Raw genomic sequence first — 22,107 nt, 5'->3', positions numbered from 1 at the left:
AACATTCTACCTGCTTGGGTAGGCTTGCCCAAACAAAAATGTTTTTAGCATGTGCTGAAAAGAGTACAGTGAAGGTGCCTGCCTGATGTCAATAGACGGGGAGTTCCAAAGTGTGGGAGCTGCCCCAGTAAAAGATAAATTTATTATAAATGCAGAACAAGTATTATGTTGCACCTGTAACAGGGCCAGTTTTGTCAATTGAAGTGGTCAACTGGGCACATAGGTAAAAGGTAAAGGACCCCTGGACAGTTAAGTCCAGTCAAAGGCGACTATGGGGTGTGGTGCTCATTTCCTTCAGAAAGCTTTCTGGTTCACATGGCCAGCATGACTAAACCACTTCTGGCACAATGGAACACCATGATGGAAATTAGAGCACAAGGAAATGCTGTTTACATTCCCGCAGCAGCAATACCTATTTATCTACTTGCACTGGCATGCTTTCGAACTGCAAGGTTGGCAAAATGTATAAAATTAGTAATAAATGTTGAAAATGTAAAGAAAAAGAGGGAACATTTTACCACCTGGTGGGAATGTAAAAAGGTGGAATGCTTCTGGGAGATGATATATAATGAGTTGAAAAAAATGTTGAAATATACATTTATAAAGAAACCAGAAGCATTTCTGTCAGAGCTGGCTCCTGGTCCCAGCTCACAGAGGACCAACGCTAGCCGGTAGTAATGTACAAAAGTCTTTATTGAAGTACAGTTTCCATTTTCAAGCCGCAGCGCCCCAGCTCTACGTCTAGGGTTTAGACCGGCGAAGCTCCATCTGAATCTCCGCCCCCTGTACACCAGTTTAAGACTCTAGCCTTACTCCACCTCTTCCGTCTCTCCTTTCTCCTCTGGGTCCTGCTACCCCCCGGGGTTCCTTCCTTCCTGGACTCTTCCGACGCAGACGTTGACCCCCCTGACTCCTCCCTCTCTCTTCGGCGGGCTTTAGGACCTGGCTCCCTATCCGGGCTGCCAACAGTGCCACCCTCCTGTACATTAGAACTTGGCGCGCGCGCGCAGCCTTCAACCTTCCTCTTGACCGTTTCCTCGCTCCCCGACGGAGGCGTGGTCAATCCTCCCTCATGTTCTCCCGCTGGCAGCGCGCCGCCTGATCCCGATGCCTGGGACTCCTCCCCCCTACTGCACTCTGGTGTGGACGCTGGTCCGGATTTCCAACTGCTGCTCTCTGAGTCCCCTCTGGCCCCTTCTTCCTGGGGTGTCCCCCTAGGCACCCCCCTTGCCCTTACCATGGGAGCCCCTTTCTGTGAATCATCCGATTCACTGGAAAGACTCAGAGACCTCGGACCGCTGTCATCGCTGACATTTCCTTCGGACTCCTCCCCCTCGCTCTCCATTTCCTCCCTTCCCTGTGCCTCTGCTCCTGAACCCCTGACAATTTCTATTGGGCATTGTGGGGAGTGATATAAACAGAAAAGAATTTAAGCTCTTTTTATATGCAATAACAGCAGCAAGAAGAGTTACCGTCGATTGAAGAATGGAGGATGAAGTTAATGGACTATGCAGAATTAGATAAACTAACAGGAAGGATTCGAAACCGGCGAGACCAGGAATTCACGAAGACTGGAGTAAATTTACAGACTATTTGAAAAGTAATTGTGAAGAACAGACAACGTTTGTAGGGTTGCAAAAAGTTTTGTGAGGAGTATTATTAGAAGTATTGTAAAAATGGATAAGGGGAAGGATGATTTGTTAAGAGATGTAAAGGCAATATAAAGTTAAGGAAAGCATAAGAAGTGGTGAAAACGGTGGATCATCAGAGGTGCTGATGGAAGTCCAAAAAGATTGTATAAGTGATAAGCTTTGTGGTACATTTTATAATTTATATGTTAAAATTAAAAAAATAAAAATAAAAAAATTGCAAGGTTGGCAGGAGCTGGGGCAGAGCAACGGGAGCTCACCCCGTCACTGGGATTTGAACCACCGACCTTCTAATCGGCAAGCCCAAGAGGCTCAGTGATTTAGACCACAGTGCCACCCGTATATATGGGGTAGCCAAGTTGTTTAGGGCTTTATATGCTAATAGTAACACCTTGGACAATAACGGACTCAGAATATCTGACTGCACACATTATTACTGCCAGCGTGGTATAGTGGTTAAGAGTGGTAGACTCGTAATCTGGTGAACCGGGTTCGCGTCTCTGCTCCTCCACATGCAGCTGCTGGATGACCTTGGGCTAGTCACACTTCTTTGAAGTCTCTCAGCCCCACGCACCTCACAGATGTTTGTTGTGGGGGAGGAAGGGAAAGGAGAATGTTAGCCGCTTTGAGACTCCTTCGGGTAGTGATAAAGCGGGATATCAAATCCAAACTCTTCTTCTTCTACTACTATTTTTATAAAAATAAAAATGAGATAAATAGAATTTCTGAGCCAAAATGAACGGGGTGGGGGTTGTTCTCCCTGAAATTTCAGCATTGCAGCTTCTCCAAAATTTCAGCTTTGCAGCTCCTCTGATTTTTGCATATTCTTTGCTGTCTCCCTTGGGGGTTACCCACACCCCGCCTGAACTCTGGCAACAACAATCACACAAAAAAACATGTTACAGGGCTCAACCTCAACTCCGCCAGCCACCGCTGCCTCTGAGCTCCTTGTAAGCAGGCTGACAAACCATCGGATGAAAGGCGCCGTATCAAGTGACTATCAGTTGTGGTGTCACTGGATGCTGGTTTTTCTGGATGGGGGCCAAGCGAATGCCTTGCTCTCAATCTGATCCTGCCCACCCTCCAGTGGGTATCATATAATGATGGGATGATTTACTGGAGCAGGTGTGAGGCTGAAGAGAAGAGGCAGGCCTGTTAGCCGGCGGAGAATGTATTCGCAGCTAACCTCAGGGAGACTCATCTGCTTGCTTCGTGAACATACCATGCCAGATCAGAGGAAGAAAAAAAGAAAGGGGAATCATAGAACTGCAGAGTTGGAAGGGAACCCTAAAGGGCATCTAGTACAACCCTCTGCAATGCTGGAAAAAATGATAGCCGCATCAAAATCGCAGGTCCCTGGCCCCACCAGATATCTACTCATATAGAACATTTGTAGCCCATTCTTCAGTCAGAAGGTCTGGCTTACATGCACTCACTGAAAACATGTCACTGAAAGCATGACACACAAGGAGAAAGGGAAGAGGAGAAAAAGCAAACTCAGGTGCCAATTCTTACAATGGTCTCCTGGCATTGAAACAGCTCAGGAGGCGCCTGGTGGAGCTGGTCTTTTGGCAAAGCCACTCATCTCTCCCACTGAGGCAGCCTGAATGGAATCGGCAGGCTATGTATTAAGGCCAAGGGACTACAAGGGGAGGAGGAACAGATTATATGTTTCCTCTGAGGCCTTTCAGTCACTTAATGAAGAGGCATGCACAGCTAACACAAGCAGGATTTAACCCCAGCTCGGCTGCTGACCAGTACAGGTTTAATCCTCCTGGGAAAAGAGGTGCCTCTTGGGGGGGGGGAAAGCAGGTCCCCCAACCTCAAAGAAACTCCTGCTTTTTGCAGACATTGGCTGTGTTACAGGGAACCAGGCAGAGAGGGCTTTCTCAGTAGTGGCACCTGCCCTGTGGAATGCCCTCCCATCAGATGTCAATGAAAAAACCAACTATCTGACTTTTAGAAGACATCTGAAGGCAGCCCTGTTTAGGGAAGTGTTTAATGTTTTATTGTATTTTTAATATTCTTTTGGGAGCCGCCCAGAGTGGGTATAAATAAATTATTATTATTATTATTATTACTACTACTACTACTACTACTACTCCTCTTGCACATGTAGTGATGCCTATAAAATGCAGGCTTCTTTTTTGGGAGGGGAGTGCTTTCCCAGTCCTATGATCAGTGTTTCTTTCATGTGATGTCATAATGATGTCATCTGATTGACAGAGTGGGCGACCCCGGCCACCTGTCACGTTTGGGCCATGTGGCTCGTCCTGATAAGGATGGTCTGGCCCATGGAGCCAAAACCCTTTCCACACCCCTGACCTGATCTGAGTTGCAGAGCTACACGCCTTTCCCAGGAGGCGAAGGAGCTAGAGGGTCCCAAATGAGCCAATGGACAGAAATAGCTTTGCTATCTCATTTTGCTATGTGGGGTTTCTCTTGCGCTTGATCCGGAAGCTGTAGTTAGTGCAGAATGCTGCAGTCAGATTGCTGACAGGAGTAAGACTCTGTCAGCATATAACACCTGTACTGGTTGCCAATTTCCTACTGGGCTAGGTACAAGGTTTTACTATTAGTATATAAAGCCCTTAACTTGGGACCAACTTACCTGCGAGATTGCCCTACCCCATGTATGCCCAGTTTGCTTCAGTCTGTAGATCTGGTGCTATTACAGGTGCCACATAATACTCAGCCCACATTTGTAAGAAACTGATCTTTCAGTGCAGCTGTACACAAACATTGGAACTCCCTGCCTATTGATATCAGGCAGGCACCTTCACTTCAGTCTTTTCAGCACCTGCTGAAAATATTTTTGTTTAGGTAGGGCTATTCAAACATGCAGAATGTTGACATATGTTTTAATCTTGGTTGTTTTTATTTCAGTTTATTGTTGATTTCAGTTTTTGAATGTTTTACATAGTCATATTAAACTGTTTCTTAACTGATAATTTTATTGTTTCATTCTTTTCTTAAAGCGCTTTCTAGGTATCATTGCAATCAAGCATTATATAAATTTTGTGAAATAAATAAAAATAAAATAAATTCCGTCCCACACCCTATAACAGACAGGTGGCATATAAAAGAAGGATAGGGTAATAGGAAAGGGAGATCAAACAGCTGAGACACAGAGCCTGTTGACCCATTTTGATGAAACATGTGGTACAGTCCTCCGGTTTTCCTGTGTCTCTCACCACCATAGCACACTTTGCCCCTTGACTGAAGCATCTCAACCTTTTGCATTTGTTGGACCTGGCTGCTTGTTGGCTCTGGCGCCACCTACTGTTGGGCTCCCTGCTTTGCATCCTACCGTTCTTAACGGGCTCCAGGCACCACTACCCTGCTGTAGCTTCTTCCTGGAAGATGACCCATAAATACAGAAATAGGCATAAATAAAAATCTTTCTTTACAGATTGATTCAGATTCTGGATCCTCCAACAACCCCCAAAGATGGCTCACAGGAACAAAGCTGGGGCTTGCAAATCCAGTCGCGCCAAAAAAACTCCCAAGGAGACGCCAGTTGTTACAGGACCCAATATGGACTCTCTGGGTTTCCTGGCTATGGACAGCAACGTCCCAGGTTTGTCGCAGGTCATCCTTCAAAAACTCAACATGAAGAGCTACGATGACTACAGGTGAGGTTTGTTGGTAAATGTAGGTGGGGGTGACATTTCAGAGGATGCTGAAAATCCTGGTTTTGGTGTGTGTGTGTGTGTGTGTGTGTGTGTTAATAGCTTCACAGAAGTTGTTAGGAACCAGGCCGGCAAGTGAGAATCTCCACTCAGGGAGTCAGGAGATGTTCATTCCAAGACTGGGAGCTGAAATATGAGCCTTAGTAAGATAGGAGGGATATCTCTTTAACCTCATACACGCCAACTGATCCTGCTCATCATGGGCCGTGCTGATTTCCTGATCCCTAATAAATCACTATCCACATTTATTTGGCCTTTTGAGAATGCCTTGTTAAACATTTTGGTTTTGTTAAGAGTGAGATACACGCTTTCTTGTTCTTCCTCTGCAGAGTCTCTAGCCCAGTCTTTCCCAGCCAGATGTTTTGGGCCACTACTCCTTCAGTCACAGGCAGCATGTTCCATAATGCACAAACTAACCCCTAATCCTAAAAAAAGAAAGAATAAAAAAATACAGTACATCCCCATTTACCTAACATTCTGGCAGCTGAATGAACAGTTTTGGTATGGTGTTGCTACAAGTTTTGTTTCTGAGAACAAACTTAATTAAAGAAAGAAAGAAGCCTTGCTGATATTTATTTGTATATTTAGAGCATTTGTTCACTGCTAGGTGCCCAGAATAAGCTCACCTACAACTGAGTAAAACAAGAGGGTCCCTGTTTGTGCTGTTTCTTCACAGGTCTGCAGTGGAAGGCAGAAAACTGTGCACGGATTTTGGCATCCGGTCCTATTTTGAGATGTTCCAGAAAATGGAGGACACTTTCAAGTTTTGTGTTGAGTGCAAGAAGCTTCCGGAATCAATGCCTGATCCTAAAAGCCTGCGGCGCTGCAAAAGGTTAAGAAATAATAATAGAACTGTTAATCAATGAAAGAAATCCTAGATCAGGAGAGCCTTTGGCCCTCTGGATATTTCTGAACTGCAACTCCCACCATCCCTTGCTGTTGACCATTTTTTCTGGGGCTGGTGGGAGTTGTAGCTCAACAACATATGGAGGGCCAGATGACATTTTTAAGCATAATACATCAAGCAAATAAATGTGCATGTGACCAAACCAGGAAACTATGGCTGCCTGCTTTGGAACAAACCAGTATATCAAGCTACAAATTGTTTTAGGATCCAAAGCAGGCAACCATTGTTTCCCAGCCAGATGAATCAGGAAACTATGGCTAAGGAGATGCTTCCTGGCTTCTCTGTGGTTCCCGCAAAGGGGAAGAGCAAAGCGGCTCTGAGCAAAGGCTCGTTCATATCCCAAGTTGAGATATGATCGTCCATATATAGGCAGTGAATAAAGATCACTTCTTGCTATGGATATTGAAGCCAGTGGGGTCTGGTAGGCTGAACCTTTTGGCAACCTTCCATCCACTCCCAGGTGCCAGAATGTCTATTACTGCGGCTCAGAATGCCAGCGAGCCAACTGGCCCACACACAAAAAGGTCTGCAAGAAGCTGAAACTGGTGGCTCTCGACCGACTAGTGGAATGGCTTGTTTTCACAGGTAAGCCTGCCATGGGCATGAGATTCAGTGCTGGTGTGTTTTTTCCCCCTCTGCCCTCTCTCAGTTGCTCTGTTAGTGTATCTTCACTGGCAGAATGGCTCTATGGGGTGTTCAGTCATGGCCGCGGCCATTCTGATGTGCCACCTGCGTTGCAGTGCTTCCACCGAATCCTCTGCTGGCCAATCTTCAGAATCAGGTTATGCCCTTTATTTATTCATTCGTTAATCACAGTTTCCAATTAAAGAAAAACAACTCTACCTGACAATAAACTATTAAAAATATGTGTATTACAGCAGGCAGACTTAAAGGTTGGGCAAGGGCACCTTAAAAAACAACAACCAATGAATCCCAAGGCCCACTAGGAACCCAAAGGTCTGCCAGTCAATCTGAAGCTTTTGTTCCACTGCGATTCTTCCGACAGGCGACATCCCTTTCCCTACAAGCCCCTGGACGAAGAGAATCCTGGAGGTGAGAGGCTGGGAGGACTACTTCTCGATGCAGGACGGTCTAGAGGAGAAGCTCAGCAATATCATGACGGGGCGTTACATGAACATCCTCTGGGCCAATGCTGGGAAGCCAAAGCCAGAGGAGGCGGAGCTCCTGGAGTCTGTCAAGCGGGTGATGTCGGACTTTGTGTCCAGGCCAGCCACCATTGGCTTGGGGCTGTGCCTGTTCCACCTCGACCCCTACGCCAAGCCTATCACGGTGCACGTGGTTGGAGCTTCCCACGTAGAGACTCTGAATGCCCGGGTGACAGACTACGATGAGCTCTCCCGCATCTTTCCAAAGCACCAGGGCATCGAGGTGGTGATGGTGGGTGTTGACGTGGTCGATGGGCCCATCATGAGGCCGCCGTTGGTGGCTTTCGGGCCCCGGGAACGAGTCTACCTCAGCAGCTACAAGGGCCTTTATCACGACTTCTGGGAATCGCAGGTGGAGACCCAGCAGGCTGCTCGGCCTGACATCGTGGTTGGCTTCCACCCAGGTATGTCATTCCATTGTCCCTTCCCTGTAGCTCAGTGGTGGAGCTTCTGTTTGCGTGCAGAAGGTCCCAGGTTCAATCCCCGTCATCTCTGGATAGGAATCCTGGGAACAGTAACTTGCTAAGGATGCTGGGAATTTCACTTTGCCAGGGGTAAACTCCAGATCCCAGAATTCTTTGCAGTGGGAGGGAGCCTGCTTTAAATGTATGGTGTGTTGGAGCCCTTCCCATGACAAATGGTGCTTGAAGCCTTTAGCTACCCTCTTTAGCTGGTCTTTTGCGTTTGCAGGATATTTGTGGACCCAGCAGAGAGAAAGGGAGAGAGGAGTTTCAAAAATCCTTTGTTTATGCTAATGCACTCTTAGGATCATCCCTAAATCTGTCTGTGAGCTACTGGAAATGGAATGCAGTAAATGGCAACAGAGAGATCCAAGTATTTTATCTGTAGGGGAACAATGCCAGCAAACCGACAGCCTTAAGAGCAGTTGTCCATCTCCACCCCAATGCGAATAAGAACCTACTCCGACTTGCATTTTTTGATCTGTTTGCTAGCTTGGTTTGGAACGCAGGAAACTTTACATTAAGATCAGCTAATTGCCTATGTAGCCCAGTGCTGTCAGCAGCAAAGCTAGGGAACTTCTGGCCAGCAGGGCAAATTAAGCCCAACACAGATCCCAGTTTGGCCCATGGGCTGTTTCCGCCAAACTGTTTCCACCAGCCCTATACCTGGTGTCACATTTTGCTGCTTTCATAAAATTGCTCTAATTTTATTGATGTTATGCTTAGGGATGGAAGGATCTGCCCCTTTTGGTTCTCTGGGTTTCTCATTTTTCGAATCTCAAATTCAGCCTCTACAGCTCTTTAACACAGCTCTCCATCTGGGAGTTCTCACCGTCAGTGACTCTCTGAGATCTCCAGCAGAGAAGAGTCCCCCCCCCCCCCCACCAACTGCCATCTGATCTTTTTAACTGTCTGTACTAGTGATTAAACCTGAGACCATCTGCTTGCAAAGCAGGTGCTCTGTCACCAAGCTACTCTCCCTTCCCAATTTGGAAAGGGGTGTTCCCAAGGGTGAAGACATGTGTAATCTTTTTCGATTGGTAAAATGTCCTGGAAAATCCAGATGCATAGCAGCCCATGTCGGCAGTGCCGTTTTTGCCTATTTCCCATAAAAAAATGCTCAAAAACAGCAATTCTTTTGCCCCAAAAAGCTCAACAACTTTCCTGTCTGGAATTCACATCATCATAGAATTGGAAGGGACTCGAGGATCATCTAGCCCAGGCATAGGCAAACTCGGCCCTCCAGATGTTTTCGGACTACAACTCCCATGATCCCTAGCTAACAGGATCGGTGGTCAGGGATCATGGGAGCTGTAGTCCCAAAACATCTGGAGGGCCGAGTTTGCCTATGCCTGATCTAGTCCAACTCCCTACAATGCAGGAATCTCAGCAAAGGCATCTATGACCGATGGCCATCTGACCTCTGCTTAAAAACCTCCAAGGTCCACCACCTCCCAATGGAGACCATCCCACTATCAAACAGCTCTTACTTTCAGAAAGGTTTTTCCTGATGTCTAATTTGAATCTCCTTTCTTGTACCTTGAAGCCATTGGTTTGAGTCCTACCCTCCAGAGCAAGAGAAAACAAGCTTGTTCTGTCTTCCATATGACAGCCCTTGAGATATCTGAAGATGGCTATCGTCAAATATTCCTAAGGCTGTACTTTGCTTTAAACTGTTTTCATGCTGTATAAATTGTTGTGTGACCTGCCCTGGGACCTGTGGGCGAAAGGCAAGTAATAAATCAAATCATTACAATGGTACCTCAGGTTACAGCCACTTCAGGTTACAGACTCCGCTAACCCAGAAATAGTACCTTGGGTTAAGAACTTTGCTTCAGGATGAGAACAGAAATTGTGCAGCGGTGGCGCAGCGGCAGCGTGAGGCCCCATTAGCTAAAGTGGTGCTTCAGGTTAAGAACAGTTTCAGGTTAAGAACGGACCTCCGGAACGAATTAAGTTCTTAACCCGAGGTACCATTGTATTATGAATATTCATAATAAAAGTAGCTGAGCATCGTGTTCTCACTGTAGCCAACCAAATGCTGCCATGCAAGCAGGGCCCCTCCGCACTTGCCATTCCCAGAAACTGGTGTTCATTGGCACACTGCCTCTGACAGCCTCCGACTTGCTGACGAAGCGTCAGGATCCTCCACATTTTCATTTGTCTGTTTGTGATTTCTTCTGTTTGTCCGGGGTTCTCTACCCACAGGTCCAAGAGATTGTTTTTTTGTACCGCCACTTTGCTGGGGGAACCCACTGCTCACTATGGGATTTCTGCGGATTGGTGTTTGTTCCGATTCAGCAATAAGCACTGGGTTTTCCCAGGGAAAGCTGAATAAAATCTGCAGAGAATGTCCTCTAAGCAATCTTTTCCCACCAGGCCATCATGCTAAGGGCCTCTTGTGCCGGCACACAGGCCACGAATCTCCCTGCCTCTCACCCTAACCTACCTCACAGGGTTGTTGTGCGGATGACATGAGGAAGGGGAAATCCAGGTATGCCACCTTGAGCTCCTTCGAAAAAAAAGGTGGGATATAAATCCAATAAATAATAACAATACTACCATTAAATAATTGCACAAACCTAGATTATACACTTGAATCCCTCCAGCAGGTGATCCCACTCACCCGAGGGATCCTCTGGATGCCAGATGTCTCAGAAGCACACCTTGCGGATCACAACTTGCCTAGCAAGCACCAGATTCTGCCCAGCTGTCTCGTAAGCTATTCCACTTCCAGTCAGCTGCTTGCTGCTGACAGTGTGTTTCACTGCTGGGATTAGACTGAGCACTAAAGAGCCGAGCTGAGGGACCCTGACAGGGGCTGATCAGCTTGTTAGCATACCTATCACTATCGAGCTGGTTAAGTGCGGAGCAGCTGTGGTGGGGGGCATTAAGTGCTCAGCCTCACACACAGCTTGGGCGTTCCTTGCACACATTACAAAACGTACCGAAAGCCGTCATGGTGCATTGTAATGTGGGGGCAATCGGTACATGACAAAATGGCCACAAGGGTTTCCCAAACTGCATCCTGCTCAGTTTCTCCAGGGAAGGAGAAACTAGGTTCTATGAGCATGCCTCAGCCCATAATAATAATAATAATAATAATAATAATTCATTATTTGTACCCCGCCCATCTGGCTGGGTTTCCCCAGCCACTCTGGGCAGCTTCCAACAAAGATTAAAAATACATTAAAATGTCACAGATTAAAAACTTCCCTGAACAGGGCTGCCTTCAGATGTCTTCTAAATGTCAGGTAGTTGTTTATCTCTTTGACATCTTGATGGGAGCGCATTCCACAGGGCAGGCGCCACTGCTGAGAAGGCCCTCTGCCTGGTTCCCTATAGCTTTGCTTCTCGCAATGAGGGAACCGCCAGAAGGCCCTCGGCGCTGGACTTGAGTGTCCAGGCAGAACGATGGGGGTGGAGACGCTCCTTCAGGTATACTGGGCCGAGGCCATTTAGGGCTTTAAAGGTCAACACCAACACTTTGAATTGTGCTCCGAAACATACTGGCAGCCAACGTAGGTCTTTCAAGACCGGTGTTATGTGGTCTAGGTGGCCGCCCCCAGTCACCAGTCTAGCTGCCGCATTCTGGATTAGTTGTAGTTTCCTCTGCGAGGGCAGATCTGAGATGGAGGAGGAGGAGGAAGTAGGCAGGCATTGCCTCTCCCTGGACTGGTGGTAAGCAAGAAGGCAGGCTGGCTGATGGCAGACTGAGGTTGGTGGGGCAGTGCCCCATTCACCTAATGGACCCACCTTCACTGGTGGCCCTCCATGTACAACAGCTGACCAGACTAGCTGTTGAATCTTACATCAACATCCTCCACTGAACCCAGGAGCAGAAGACAAGCTCTGTCCACTCACCACCCCCCCTCAGTATCTGTTGCCTAAGGCAGCTGCTTCATCTTGCCTCATGGCTGGGCTGGCCTGGATTGATAGATGACACATCACAGAATAGTAGAGGGTATCTGGGGACAATGCTGCAAAGTAGGCTTCTTTTTCTACCAGGATGGGATAAAAGAGAAAGAGACATTTTATGAAATTTTATCGGGGAGCGGGGAATGACTTCTGAGAAATTTGGGGTCAGTTCTGTACTTAATCTTTTTTATATATAGAAAGATGATGATGATGATATTTAGCCCCAAACAAAAAGGCCTCCCAGAGTGGCTTAAAAATGTGACATAGGGGGTCCCCACCCTCAGGCTTGCTAGCTAAAAGATACAGTGGTACCTCGGGTTAAGTACTTACGTAATTCATTCCGGAGGTCCATTCTTAACCTGAAACTGTTCTTAACCTGAAGCACCACTTTAGCTGATGGGGCCTCCTGCTGCTGCCATGCCGCCAGAGCACGATTTCTGTTCTCATCCTGAAGCAAAGTTCTTAACCTGAAGCACTATTTCTGGGTTAATGGAGTCTGTAATCTGAAGTGTATGTAACCTGAAGCGTATGTAACCTGAGGTACCACTGTATAGCACAAAAGGAAAAAGACTGGAAGTAAGGCAGGAAACTCTCCTTTGGGATTTCAAACCACATATACCATATCCATCACAATGGTGGGCATTTCCATAACATTACCCGTCCAGTCCTGGAAGGCAATCTGAAACTTTTCGCAAAGGATGTTGCAGTGTGTCGTGTCTCAGCGATGGCACTGCAAGGGTGCTCCTTACTCAGGAGCAAGGCCATGTTCCACTGGCGCGCTCCACCACATTCCGTAGGTATTAAGTTATTAGTACCAGGATAGTCAGATGCCCTTGTGAATACGCAAGGCTCCCTAGGCACATCATTCCAAGCTTGCAGAAATGTCAGAGGGCTTTGCAAACTGGGAATTAATCTTCCCTCCGTCCCCCACTCTGCCACCCCCAATCTGATCTGATCTTGGCAGTGTCACCCCCCCCCATGGTTCCCAGCTATGACGTGCGAGAGTGTTTGGCATCCTTGTTCTGACAGCTGCACAAACAGCCAGACCCTCACTATTCCCTCTCTCGACCTGCTGGGGATGTTTCCAGCCTCCATCCTCTTTCTGCCAAAGGTGTGATGTACAAGTGGAATCAGCACTTGCTTCACATATCGGCCTTGCAAGGTATAAGCACGCTAAGTTGGCACTCTTCGCCAGCAAAAGGTGCAGAGAATGTCCTCTGAGCAATCTTTTGCCGTCATGACATCATGCAAAGGGCATCTGTACGGCATCCAGGGAAAGTCAGCCTCAGTTCTTGCCCTGCAGCTTTGTCTGGCGTCCAGTCTCTGCAAATAGCACATGAGGTTATTAAAGCCATCCCTGCACTGAATTGCTTCAGGCTGCAAGCAGTCGCGTGGGGATGTGTGTGTGTGTTGTATCTTGCAGGGGAGTGTTCGGACGTGCAACCAAAATGATCAAGGGGATGGAGGGATGCTCCTATGAGGAAAGGTGGTAGCACTTTGGACTTCTAGGTTTGGAGATAAAGCAAGAAAGAGGGGACTTGATAGAAGTGTATTAAAATTATGCATGTCATGGAGAAAGTGAAACACTAGAACTCACGGACAGCCAATGAAGCTGAATGTTGGAAGTTTCAGGACAGACAATAGAAAGCCCTTCTTCAGGCAGTGCATAGTTAACTTGTTCCCATAAGGGGTAGTGATGGTCACCAACCTGGATGGCTTTAAGAGAGGATTGGACAGTGGCTATCAATGGCTACTAGACATAATAGCTATGCAGTCGGTGTTAGGATATTCCGGTGTCCTACATGCCAGGACACGAAATTCCTGCAGATCTGTTGTGTATGGTTGTTAACAGAGAACAACTTAAGGTTTATGTACAGCGGTTGCAGTTGGGTTAAAACACAGGTGATACAGGTTACACGGAAAGGGGGAGGATGTTAGGATATTCCGTTCCACCTTAAGTACAGGCATGATTGTTGTGTGTCACATGCCTGTTTACACTCCAGCACAGCTTGCTGGGAACTTCCATTTGTGTATAGCTTTTGCTTATGCTTCTTGCTTTGGACACAAAGGGGGTCGGACATGTTTTCCTTTTGTCCTGCTGTACGCTGAATAAACTGCTTGTAAATATGCTCACACAGCCGTCCCCCTGCCACTTCTGTTGCGCAGCATTATTTACTCTGCTGAGTGTGCGTGCCCAGCTTCTGAAGGCTTCTGAAGCTAGGGTTGCAGTTTCATGCTGATCCAAGGACTGGAGATCGCCCGACACACCGGCCAGTGGGCTGGGGCCTGCCTATTGCCCCCGATTCCTTGGCTGCATCCCAACAGTCGGAGGCAATGATGCTTCTGAACACCCGTTGCTGGAAGCCACAGGAGGGGAGAGTGTGCTTGTGCTCAGGCCCTGCTTTTGGACTTCCCACCGGTTGGCCACTGTGGGAACAGGATACTGGAGTAGATAGGCCACTGGCCTGATCCAGCAGGCTCTTATTATGTTCTTATGCATGATGGCACATAGAAATGGCACCAGGGTCAGGGAGACAGCTAGGCTGAAATCCGTCTGACATGTTCTCTGGTGTGTGTCACCACATTGCAAAGGGCAATACCACGAGATAAAACCTTTCAAATAATGCAACCTGGGCACTGCATGCAAATGAGCCATTTCTGGTCTTCCCCATTCCTAGGTTTCCATGCCTGCCATGACCTAATGGAGAGTTGGCTTCCCACCTTGCTGCTCCTTCGAGACTACGAGATCCCCTCGCTCTTCACAGTGTACAGGTAAACAGGCAGGTTCTCCTCTACTTCCTCTCCCACACCCGTTCTCCATTGCTGGTGCCAAGGGCCAAACGAGATGGATGGCCATCTGTCATGGATGCTTTAGCTGAGATTCCTGCATTGCAGGGGTTGGACTAGATGACCCTTGGGGTCCCTTCCAACTCTTAAGATTCTATGATTCTATCTGGTGCTGGGGGCAAAAGTGGGCAGACGTAACTGTTGCCTTCACAAAGCAGGCTGCATTCACAGGGACATAGGAAGCTCCCTCATGTTGGCTCAGACTATTGGCCTCTCTAGCTCCATATTGCTTACACTGACTGGCAGTGGCTCTTCAGGGGTTCAGGCAGGAATCATTCCCAGCCCTACCTGGAGATGCCTGGGATTGAACCTGGGCAAGGCTGATGTGCTAACCACAATATCACAGGCATTCCACTCTTCTATTCTCCTTCCAGGACATTTTGACATTTGCTGTACATTTGGATGTCCAGCCTGCATTAGTAATGTGCAGGTGAGGCTGCAAAGCGTTCAAACAGACTAGGAAGAGGGAGGCATGGCTGGGGGCTGTTGCAGCTGCCTCCCAACATCTACCGCCTGAGGCATTTGCCCCATTTTGTCCAATAGTGGGGATGGCCCTGAACTCATTGAGTTATAAGAAGCTACACAGAAACTGGGAACAGTTTCCTAGTACTGTCACCAAACCCAGTGTGGTCCCATTAGGGCAGAATGCCCAGGAAGCCAAATCAATGTTGGCATTCTGTCGACTTTTGAATATCTGTTTGCACACATATTCCTTTGATCTCTTCCCAAGCCTCCTGTTTCAATTGCTGTGTTGTTTTATTGCCTGTTTTAATTATGTAAGTGTGTATGCATAATTTATCTTTATTCAATTTTCAATATAATGAGATACATACTTACATTAAAACAAGGTGGGGGGGGGGGGAAGAAGATTCATAAATGCATACCTAAAAGGAAGGAATGATAAAAATTCACGAACGTGGAAAATCCATTGTTTTGATGGAATTGGGTATTTTAATCATGGATGTTTATATATTAATATTTCTGTAAATTGGATTTTATGTATTAGAAGCCTAAAATTATCTTCATTCATTTTATTATGACATTTATACTGCTTCTTTCCTCCAAGGAACTCAAGGTTGCATACATAATTCTCCTATTTCTACCCTCAAAACCACCTTGTTGAGGTAGGCTAGGTTGAAAAGCAGTGACCAACCAAGTAGGAATTTGAACCCTGAACCCCAGGTCCTAGTCTAACACTCTAATCACTACTCTATGCCAGCTCTATTCAGTGGATGCTAATGAAGTCCAGGCAAGTTTGTGTTAAAGCATGTGTTATTTCACACTTTCCAGTGCATTTTTCTGTTGCTTTCATTGCAAAAAGTCTGATCTTTTGAGGAAATGGGTTTGCTGTGCAAAACCTCCCCATCCATTATAACAGCACAACTATCATGGGCCGATACGTGATTGAGTTCCACCCCAAAATAGTGACTATCTAGATGCACTTGAAAAACCATTCAGGGTCTAAAATGACCTAGGCAGTGTGAACTGAAAATGAGCTAGCAGCACTAACCAAAACCCCTTCCTTCTTCCCCCCCAGTGAACAGGAAATGAAGAATTCGCTCAAGATATTGATGGAGCTAGAGACCCAGATCACAGGCTGTGGGGCCAACCCCTTCGCCTCCCTCAAACCAGAACAGGCCTACTCAAACCCCAATAAGCCTCCTGTCTACTGCAACTCCCACTACATGATGTTCCGGGGGCTGTCTGCTCCCCCAGATGAGCTGGACATAGGAGAGCTGGATGGGGGTGAAGAGGAGCGAGATTAGATGGGGAAGCTTAGAGCAAGTGACCTCCTAACTGAAGGCAGCAGAGGCTTATTCGTTTCCCCACATCTGTTCAACTACTTGCTTGGAGCGGACTGAGATGTCAGGAACGCAAGTGGCTGTTTTGTGTGCGTGCTCATTCTCAGAGCTGGCCCCGTCCTTGCAGCTGAAGGGCAGATTCCAAGGGTAGCAAATAGAGAAGGGCTGTAGCTCAGTGGGGAAGCACCTGCTTTGCATGCAGGAGGTTGTGGATTCAGTTGACAGTGTAGGATTGGGGGATATCCCTGCCTGAAACCCCAGAGAGCTGCTCTGAGGCCGTGGATGTTGGCTTTCCTGAACTGAAACTCCCATCAACTCCAGAAACCATGAAGCTACCAGCCATGATGTCTGTGCTCTGCCTCAGAGGTTGGACGCAGTACCAGTTGCTGGAAACCACAGGAGAGAGTGCTCTTGTGCTTGGGTCTCACTTGTGGGTTTCCCTCTAGGTATCTGGCTACCCTCTACAAGACCAGGATGCTGGACCAGATGAGCCTTTGGCCTGATCCAGCAGGCTCTACTCATGGGTTCCATGGTTGGAGGCTGAAGAGCTTTGGGATGCCAGTTGCTGGAAATTGCAGGAAGAAAGTGTGCTGTTGCACTCAGATCCTGCCTCCTAGCTTCCGTCCCACAGGCATCTGGGGGTGGGGCACTGTGAGACCAGGATGCTGGACTAGATGGGACATTGGTCTGATCCAGCAGGCTCTTCTTAAGTTCTTAAGCATGGCCAATGTCCTGTGGACCTGCTGTTCTTCAAAAGCCAAGCCACGGACTCCCTACTTTTGAAAATGTTGGTATCTCAAAGCTGGCACCCTCCAACACATCCCAGTGCAAAACCAGACCGTGCTCCCACGCAAGTCACATGACCTGTGCAAGGATACAGCATACATTTTTGGGTGCCACAATCTCAAGCATTTTGGGGCACTGCGCTTGTTCACGAGAGCACAACCCTCCCAAAGCAAGATGTCCTGAAAAACTGACAGGTATGTGCTACGGACCCCCTGGGTAGGTTATGCAAACCAACAATTGGAAGCCACTGGTTTGGACCATACTGAGCAAGATGAACCAATGGCCAGCCATGTATCAATTGAACTGACAGCTAGTTCCATCCCATAAGAAGTTGACACAGACATGGGATCATGTCACTGGTATCTCCAGCTCAGCAGCTCTCCAGGATTTCAGGTAGGAGTTTTTACCAACCATTTTCTGGAAGTGCCCAACTTCTGCATGCCAAGCAGATGCACCACCTGAGCCATGGCATATCTAGCCACCTTTTAGTCAAGCAGAAATAAATAAGAAGGGAGAGGACTGTTTGTGAACATGGAGGGTGGGGAGAGGACCCCAGGATGCACTCCCCCCCCAAAAAAACCCCTGATCTCGTGCTGCCTTTTACTAAAAATAAACCTGCACACTATTCAAATTTCCCATCAAGTATTCCTGCCTTCTTACTTACAGCCAGCCCAGGTGGTGGAAGCCCTGGCCGTCACCTTCTTCATCCTCTTTAGGCTCAGTGTTAACCCTGGTAGAACTCGGCAGAGAGGAGGCGGAATGGAGATGAAACTAGAATTAGTTGGCTCTGCCTGTCAATGGCTCTGGTGCCACCTACTGTTGGCCTCCTGCCACCACTGATTTTATACGACACCCCTTTGGTGTAAGTCCAGAGGTTTTACAAATGATGCCTGGAAATGTTTCCCAAACAGTGTGGGCAGACACCCAAAGCTGTATGAAATGTCGCTCAAGAGAGCCAGAGCAAGAGCAGTAAGGACCCAGGGGATGGAAGTGTAATAAATAAAATACAAATCAGGTACGATTGCCAACATCATGTTGACCCCTGCTGAGCCAGTTGCACAAGCACAAGGATGGTTTTCCCATGAGAAACTGTTTTATCACTCAATTGTTTTTTAAAAAATAAAGCATAACAGAATGGCTCCTACACAGATCACAAATTATCTACATAGGATTTTCCCATACACACCAATTTCCCCCCCATTTCCAGGGCCCATGGAATGCAGGGAGCCTCTCCGCTTATACACTGGATGAGAACAGGCCCCAATCCATGTTTGCCACCCGGGTTCTCAAAAGGCCCAGAAACACAAGGGTGTTCCATACATTCTCAGACACTTCCCCCCCAAAATCTGGGTGAGAGATGGCTGATGGGGCTGCAGTCCTAGTTCCCCATATTTCAGCACACATAAAAAGTGTAAGCATAGTTCATAGATGGCTAACTAAAATACATATTGCTGGATCATCTTTCTGTGCCATCTATTCTTCCTGGGAGCTTGGATAGATCTTAGGGGTCAGAATCCCACCCAAGCAACACTTCAAAACTTGTTTGACCTCGATAGATAATGTGCATCAAACACCAGTCCATGTTCCTCAACTGGCAACCCTGAACCACACGGCAGGCTTTCTGAGGATGTTTTTCTCGAGGTCTCAGTTTGGTCCCTCCAAAAAGGGTGAGGATCCAGCAATTTCTGTGCATTCAGAGGCAAAATGTAGCAGCTGGGATGGCAGTCTGGGAATCAAAGGGACCAACCACGAAAGAAGCTAGGAGCCGATGCCTACACTCAGAAAAGGCAGCAGTTCCGTTCTGCGACAGAAAGCAGTGCAAATTCCAATAAGGATGCTTGTACATTGAGGTTCGGAGAGCACATTAAGACTTGAGAGGCTGACATCTGAGGAATCTGTGGCACCGCCTTGAAGCCCCCTTCCAGACGGTGGCTGCACTTCTGGTTTTCTGCAAGGCAAAAAAGCTGGACGCTGGTGATGGCAGGAGAGTTGGCAGGCGATGGCCTCCGAGTGTCAGTTGCTGGGGAGTCGAAAAGAGGGGAGATGGCTGTTGTGCTTGGGTCCTGTTTGCAGGCTTCCCAAATGCATTTGGTTGGCCTCTGTGAGAACCAGAGGCAGGAATAGATGGGCCAAGGGCCGGATCCAGCAAGGCGCTTCCTACACTCACATTAAATTTATGGGCAGGACCTGAGGCAAAAGAAAGCAGGGCTCATTCCTTTTTGGGGAGCCTTCCAAGAGCCACATGGGCAACCTTTCCTGGAGGATAAGGCTATTCATGGAGAATAGGACCATCAATAGGACTAGCCAATATGGACATGTCCTACCTGTGCTGTCAGAGGCTTCTCACAGCCACAACAAAGACAGGATGCTGGACCAGATGGGCCTTTGGCCTGATCCTGCAGGGCTCCATTTATGTGCATGCCCTGGCTGCAGCTGACGGATGCTTAGGGCACTGATGTTTCCCACCTCCCATGAGGAGGTGATTCTGCAGACATTTGCTGCGGTAGTGGGAATGGTCCCTGTTCCAAAGGCACAGAGGAAGAGGTCTGGGGGCCACTGTGTGAGGGAGGCAGAAGGGCTGGAAAGGACTAGGACGCTGGCTCAGCATCACAAAGACCCAGAAGAATCTTACTAATTTAAGACACGTAGGGAAACTGGAAACTGCCTTAGGGAAAGTCAGACCATTGGTTCATCTCGCCCAGTATTGCCCACACTAAGTGGGTTTCCAGGGTTTCAGGAAGACTGTGCTCTCCCTCTGAGCATTTGTTTCCCATTGATCCGTGCAGCTCAGTATTGTCTATGCTAATCTTTGACGACCTGGTACCCTCCAGATATTTTGGACTGCAACTTTCATCAGCCAGCATTGCCGTACCAGTTGCTGGAAACCCAGCTGCTTGATTCTGCTTGCAGATTTCTCATAGGTATCTTTCTGGCCGCTGCGAGAATAGGATGCTGGACTAGATGGGCCACTCGCCTGGTCCAGCAGGCTCTCCTTATGTTCTTATGGGAACTGTAGTCCAAAACAACTGGAGGACCTTAGGATAGGGAAAGCAGGTCTACACTGACCGGCAGCAGTTCTCTTGGGTCTTAAGATGGGGGTCTTTCCTAGCCCTACCTGGAGATGCTGGTGATTGAGCATGTGCCCTTCTGCTCTTACCCCTTTATGCCAGTGTAAACAGATTTGATTAATTTGTTCTCCTTTTGCTAGCCTCAAGGCACTGGGTGAGAGCTCCAAAAGCAGCAATCCTGACTACCTAGCAGTCCTGCTCAGTCCCTGCTTCAAAAAACATTACCAGGTATTGCCTATACAGTAATTTCAAGTTGCTCTCTGTAGCCACAGGGACTAGAAGCTTGTTTTATAGCAGCCCCCAGAATGGAGATCCTTAGCATGCACAATGCTGAGCCTTGCTATCAAATTCTGCATGAGGGTGGTGCGGAAAGTATTGGCAGGTTTGCTCTCCAGCTTAGCTGGATATTGGCACATTCTGAATAAAAGAGGGGACAAATAACAGGAAATCCTATTCAGAAAAGGCCTGTCTGTGTTACAAAGAACACTGTTAATCAGTGTTAAGGCCCCTCCAGACATCCTTTATATTGTGCATTTACCAATATTTGTGCTCACAATGGTATTAGGGCAGTTATGTGCAATCCTAAAGATTCAGGGCAGAAATCCTGCAACTTTTTATACACCACTAATGTTCCAGTATTTTTCAGGGGTGGTTGTGGTGGTTCTTGCTTTGTTGCACTAGAGAACAAGAGCTGCCCTTCCAGGTGTCATAAAAGTGATAACCTTTGGGAAGCATCACAGAACAGCTTAAAAAGTGGAATGAAGTGTGGACACCCCAGGATAAAGCCACCATGAACACACTATGATTGTGTCAATGACACACTGCAGAAAACTTCTGCATAAAACAACCCTCAGCCTGGAGAGGTCCTTATTCCACTGGTGATTCTTAATACTCTAGTTGTTCCAGCACACAGACCTCATTGGCAGGGATTGAACCTGGGACCTTCTGCTTGCAAAGCAGATGCTCTGCCCCTGAGCTATGACCCCTGCTACCATAGAAGTCCCCTTGCATGACTGCTGAGCTGGTGGGAGACAAGCAATCCAGGCCTGCCCACTCCGCTGAGTCCCAAAGGAACTTAAGATGGCGCAGTAAATTTCACTCAACATTTCTGCAAGCGAGGAGAAGCTCAGGATGTGTGTGTCTGGACTGGGGTGTGTGAGTTATCCTGCAATACAGGAATATCACAAGTGCCCTAGGTCAAACAAGGGAAAAGTCAGAGAATCCCTGCCACGTTTGGATGGACGCCAGCCAGAACAAGTCAGAAAGGTTTACTTTTCAGGAGAGCTGCCGAAATCCGGGGAAGGGAGTGGCGGGCCACAAGTCGTAGGCCTTTCCTCAGTCCAGCAGGTGGGTGTTGCCCAATTCAGGACAAGGAGAAACTCAGAAAGGTCATTAAAAAAACCAAAAAAACCCACACATAAATAATTTCTTTTAAAAAACCAGACGAAAGCAAGGTACACGCCTTCCTGTGGAAATGAAGTGTGTGGGGGGCAAGTCTCTTTGACGAAGGAAGGCGTGGGGAATCAGGAGCTGGGGTGAGCCTCGTGGGGCCAGGCGTCACTCTGCGTTGGCACGCTCCCTCAGGACCGGCAGAGAGAGCATCTCTGGGGCAGATTTCTTCCGCGGTCTGTCCTTGGGCACACTGAGGAAGTCTGGCGCGTCGCCGCTGAGGGGAGTGGAAGGGGCGCTCTGGGTGTTGGGGGGCAGGCGCATTCCGCTGAGGGTGAAGGTGGGCTCCGCCATGCCGACAATCTCGTTGGTCGCCTCCTGGGTTTCCTTCTCGTACAGGCGCACCTCGTCCATCGTCATCC

General features: G+C 47.8%; 2 protein-coding genes across 3 annotated transcripts in view; one reads left to right on the top strand and one right to left on the bottom strand.

Moving 5' to 3' along the window:
* Nucleotides 1-21,145, top strand: part of MSS51 (MSS51 mitochondrial translational activator) — a 27,324-nt gene extending 6,179 nt beyond the window's left edge. The window contains exons 2-7 of one of the 2 annotated variants that reach the window (XM_083414232.1): nucleotides 5,072-5,284; nucleotides 6,018-6,173; nucleotides 6,709-6,833; nucleotides 7,255-7,818; nucleotides 14,472-14,565; nucleotides 16,178-21,145. In XM_083414232.1, coding sequence (XP_083270358.1) covers nucleotides 5,100-5,284; nucleotides 6,018-6,173; nucleotides 6,709-6,833; nucleotides 7,255-7,818; nucleotides 14,472-14,565; nucleotides 16,178-16,406 — 1,353 coding nt within the window. In that variant the 5' untranslated portion in view covers nucleotides 5,072-5,099 and the 3' untranslated portion in view covers nucleotides 16,407-21,145. Of the gene's footprint in view, nucleotides 1-5,061; nucleotides 5,285-6,017; nucleotides 6,174-6,708; nucleotides 6,834-7,254; nucleotides 7,819-14,471; nucleotides 14,566-16,177 lie in introns of both variants that reach the window. The other variant, XM_083414231.1, reaches the window with a different exon arrangement.
* Nucleotides 18,303-22,107, bottom strand: part of LOC310664747 (cytoplasmic phosphatidylinositol transfer protein 1-like) — a 48,281-nt gene continuing 44,476 nt past the window's right edge. Inside the window, exon 10 of the mRNA XM_083414308.1 lies at nucleotides 18,303-22,107. Coding sequence (XP_083270434.1) covers nucleotides 21,854-22,107 — 254 coding nt within the window. The 3' untranslated portion in view covers nucleotides 18,303-21,853.

This window comes from Podarcis tiliguerta, assembly GCF_965153285.1.
Source record: "Podarcis tiliguerta genome assembly, chromosome: 14".
NCBI classification, from domain to species: domain Eukaryota; kingdom Metazoa; phylum Chordata; class Lepidosauria; order Squamata; family Lacertidae; genus Podarcis; species Podarcis tiliguerta.
The sequence above is the reverse complement of the archived record's forward strand: the minus strand, read 5'-3'. Positions and strand labels throughout refer to the sequence as shown.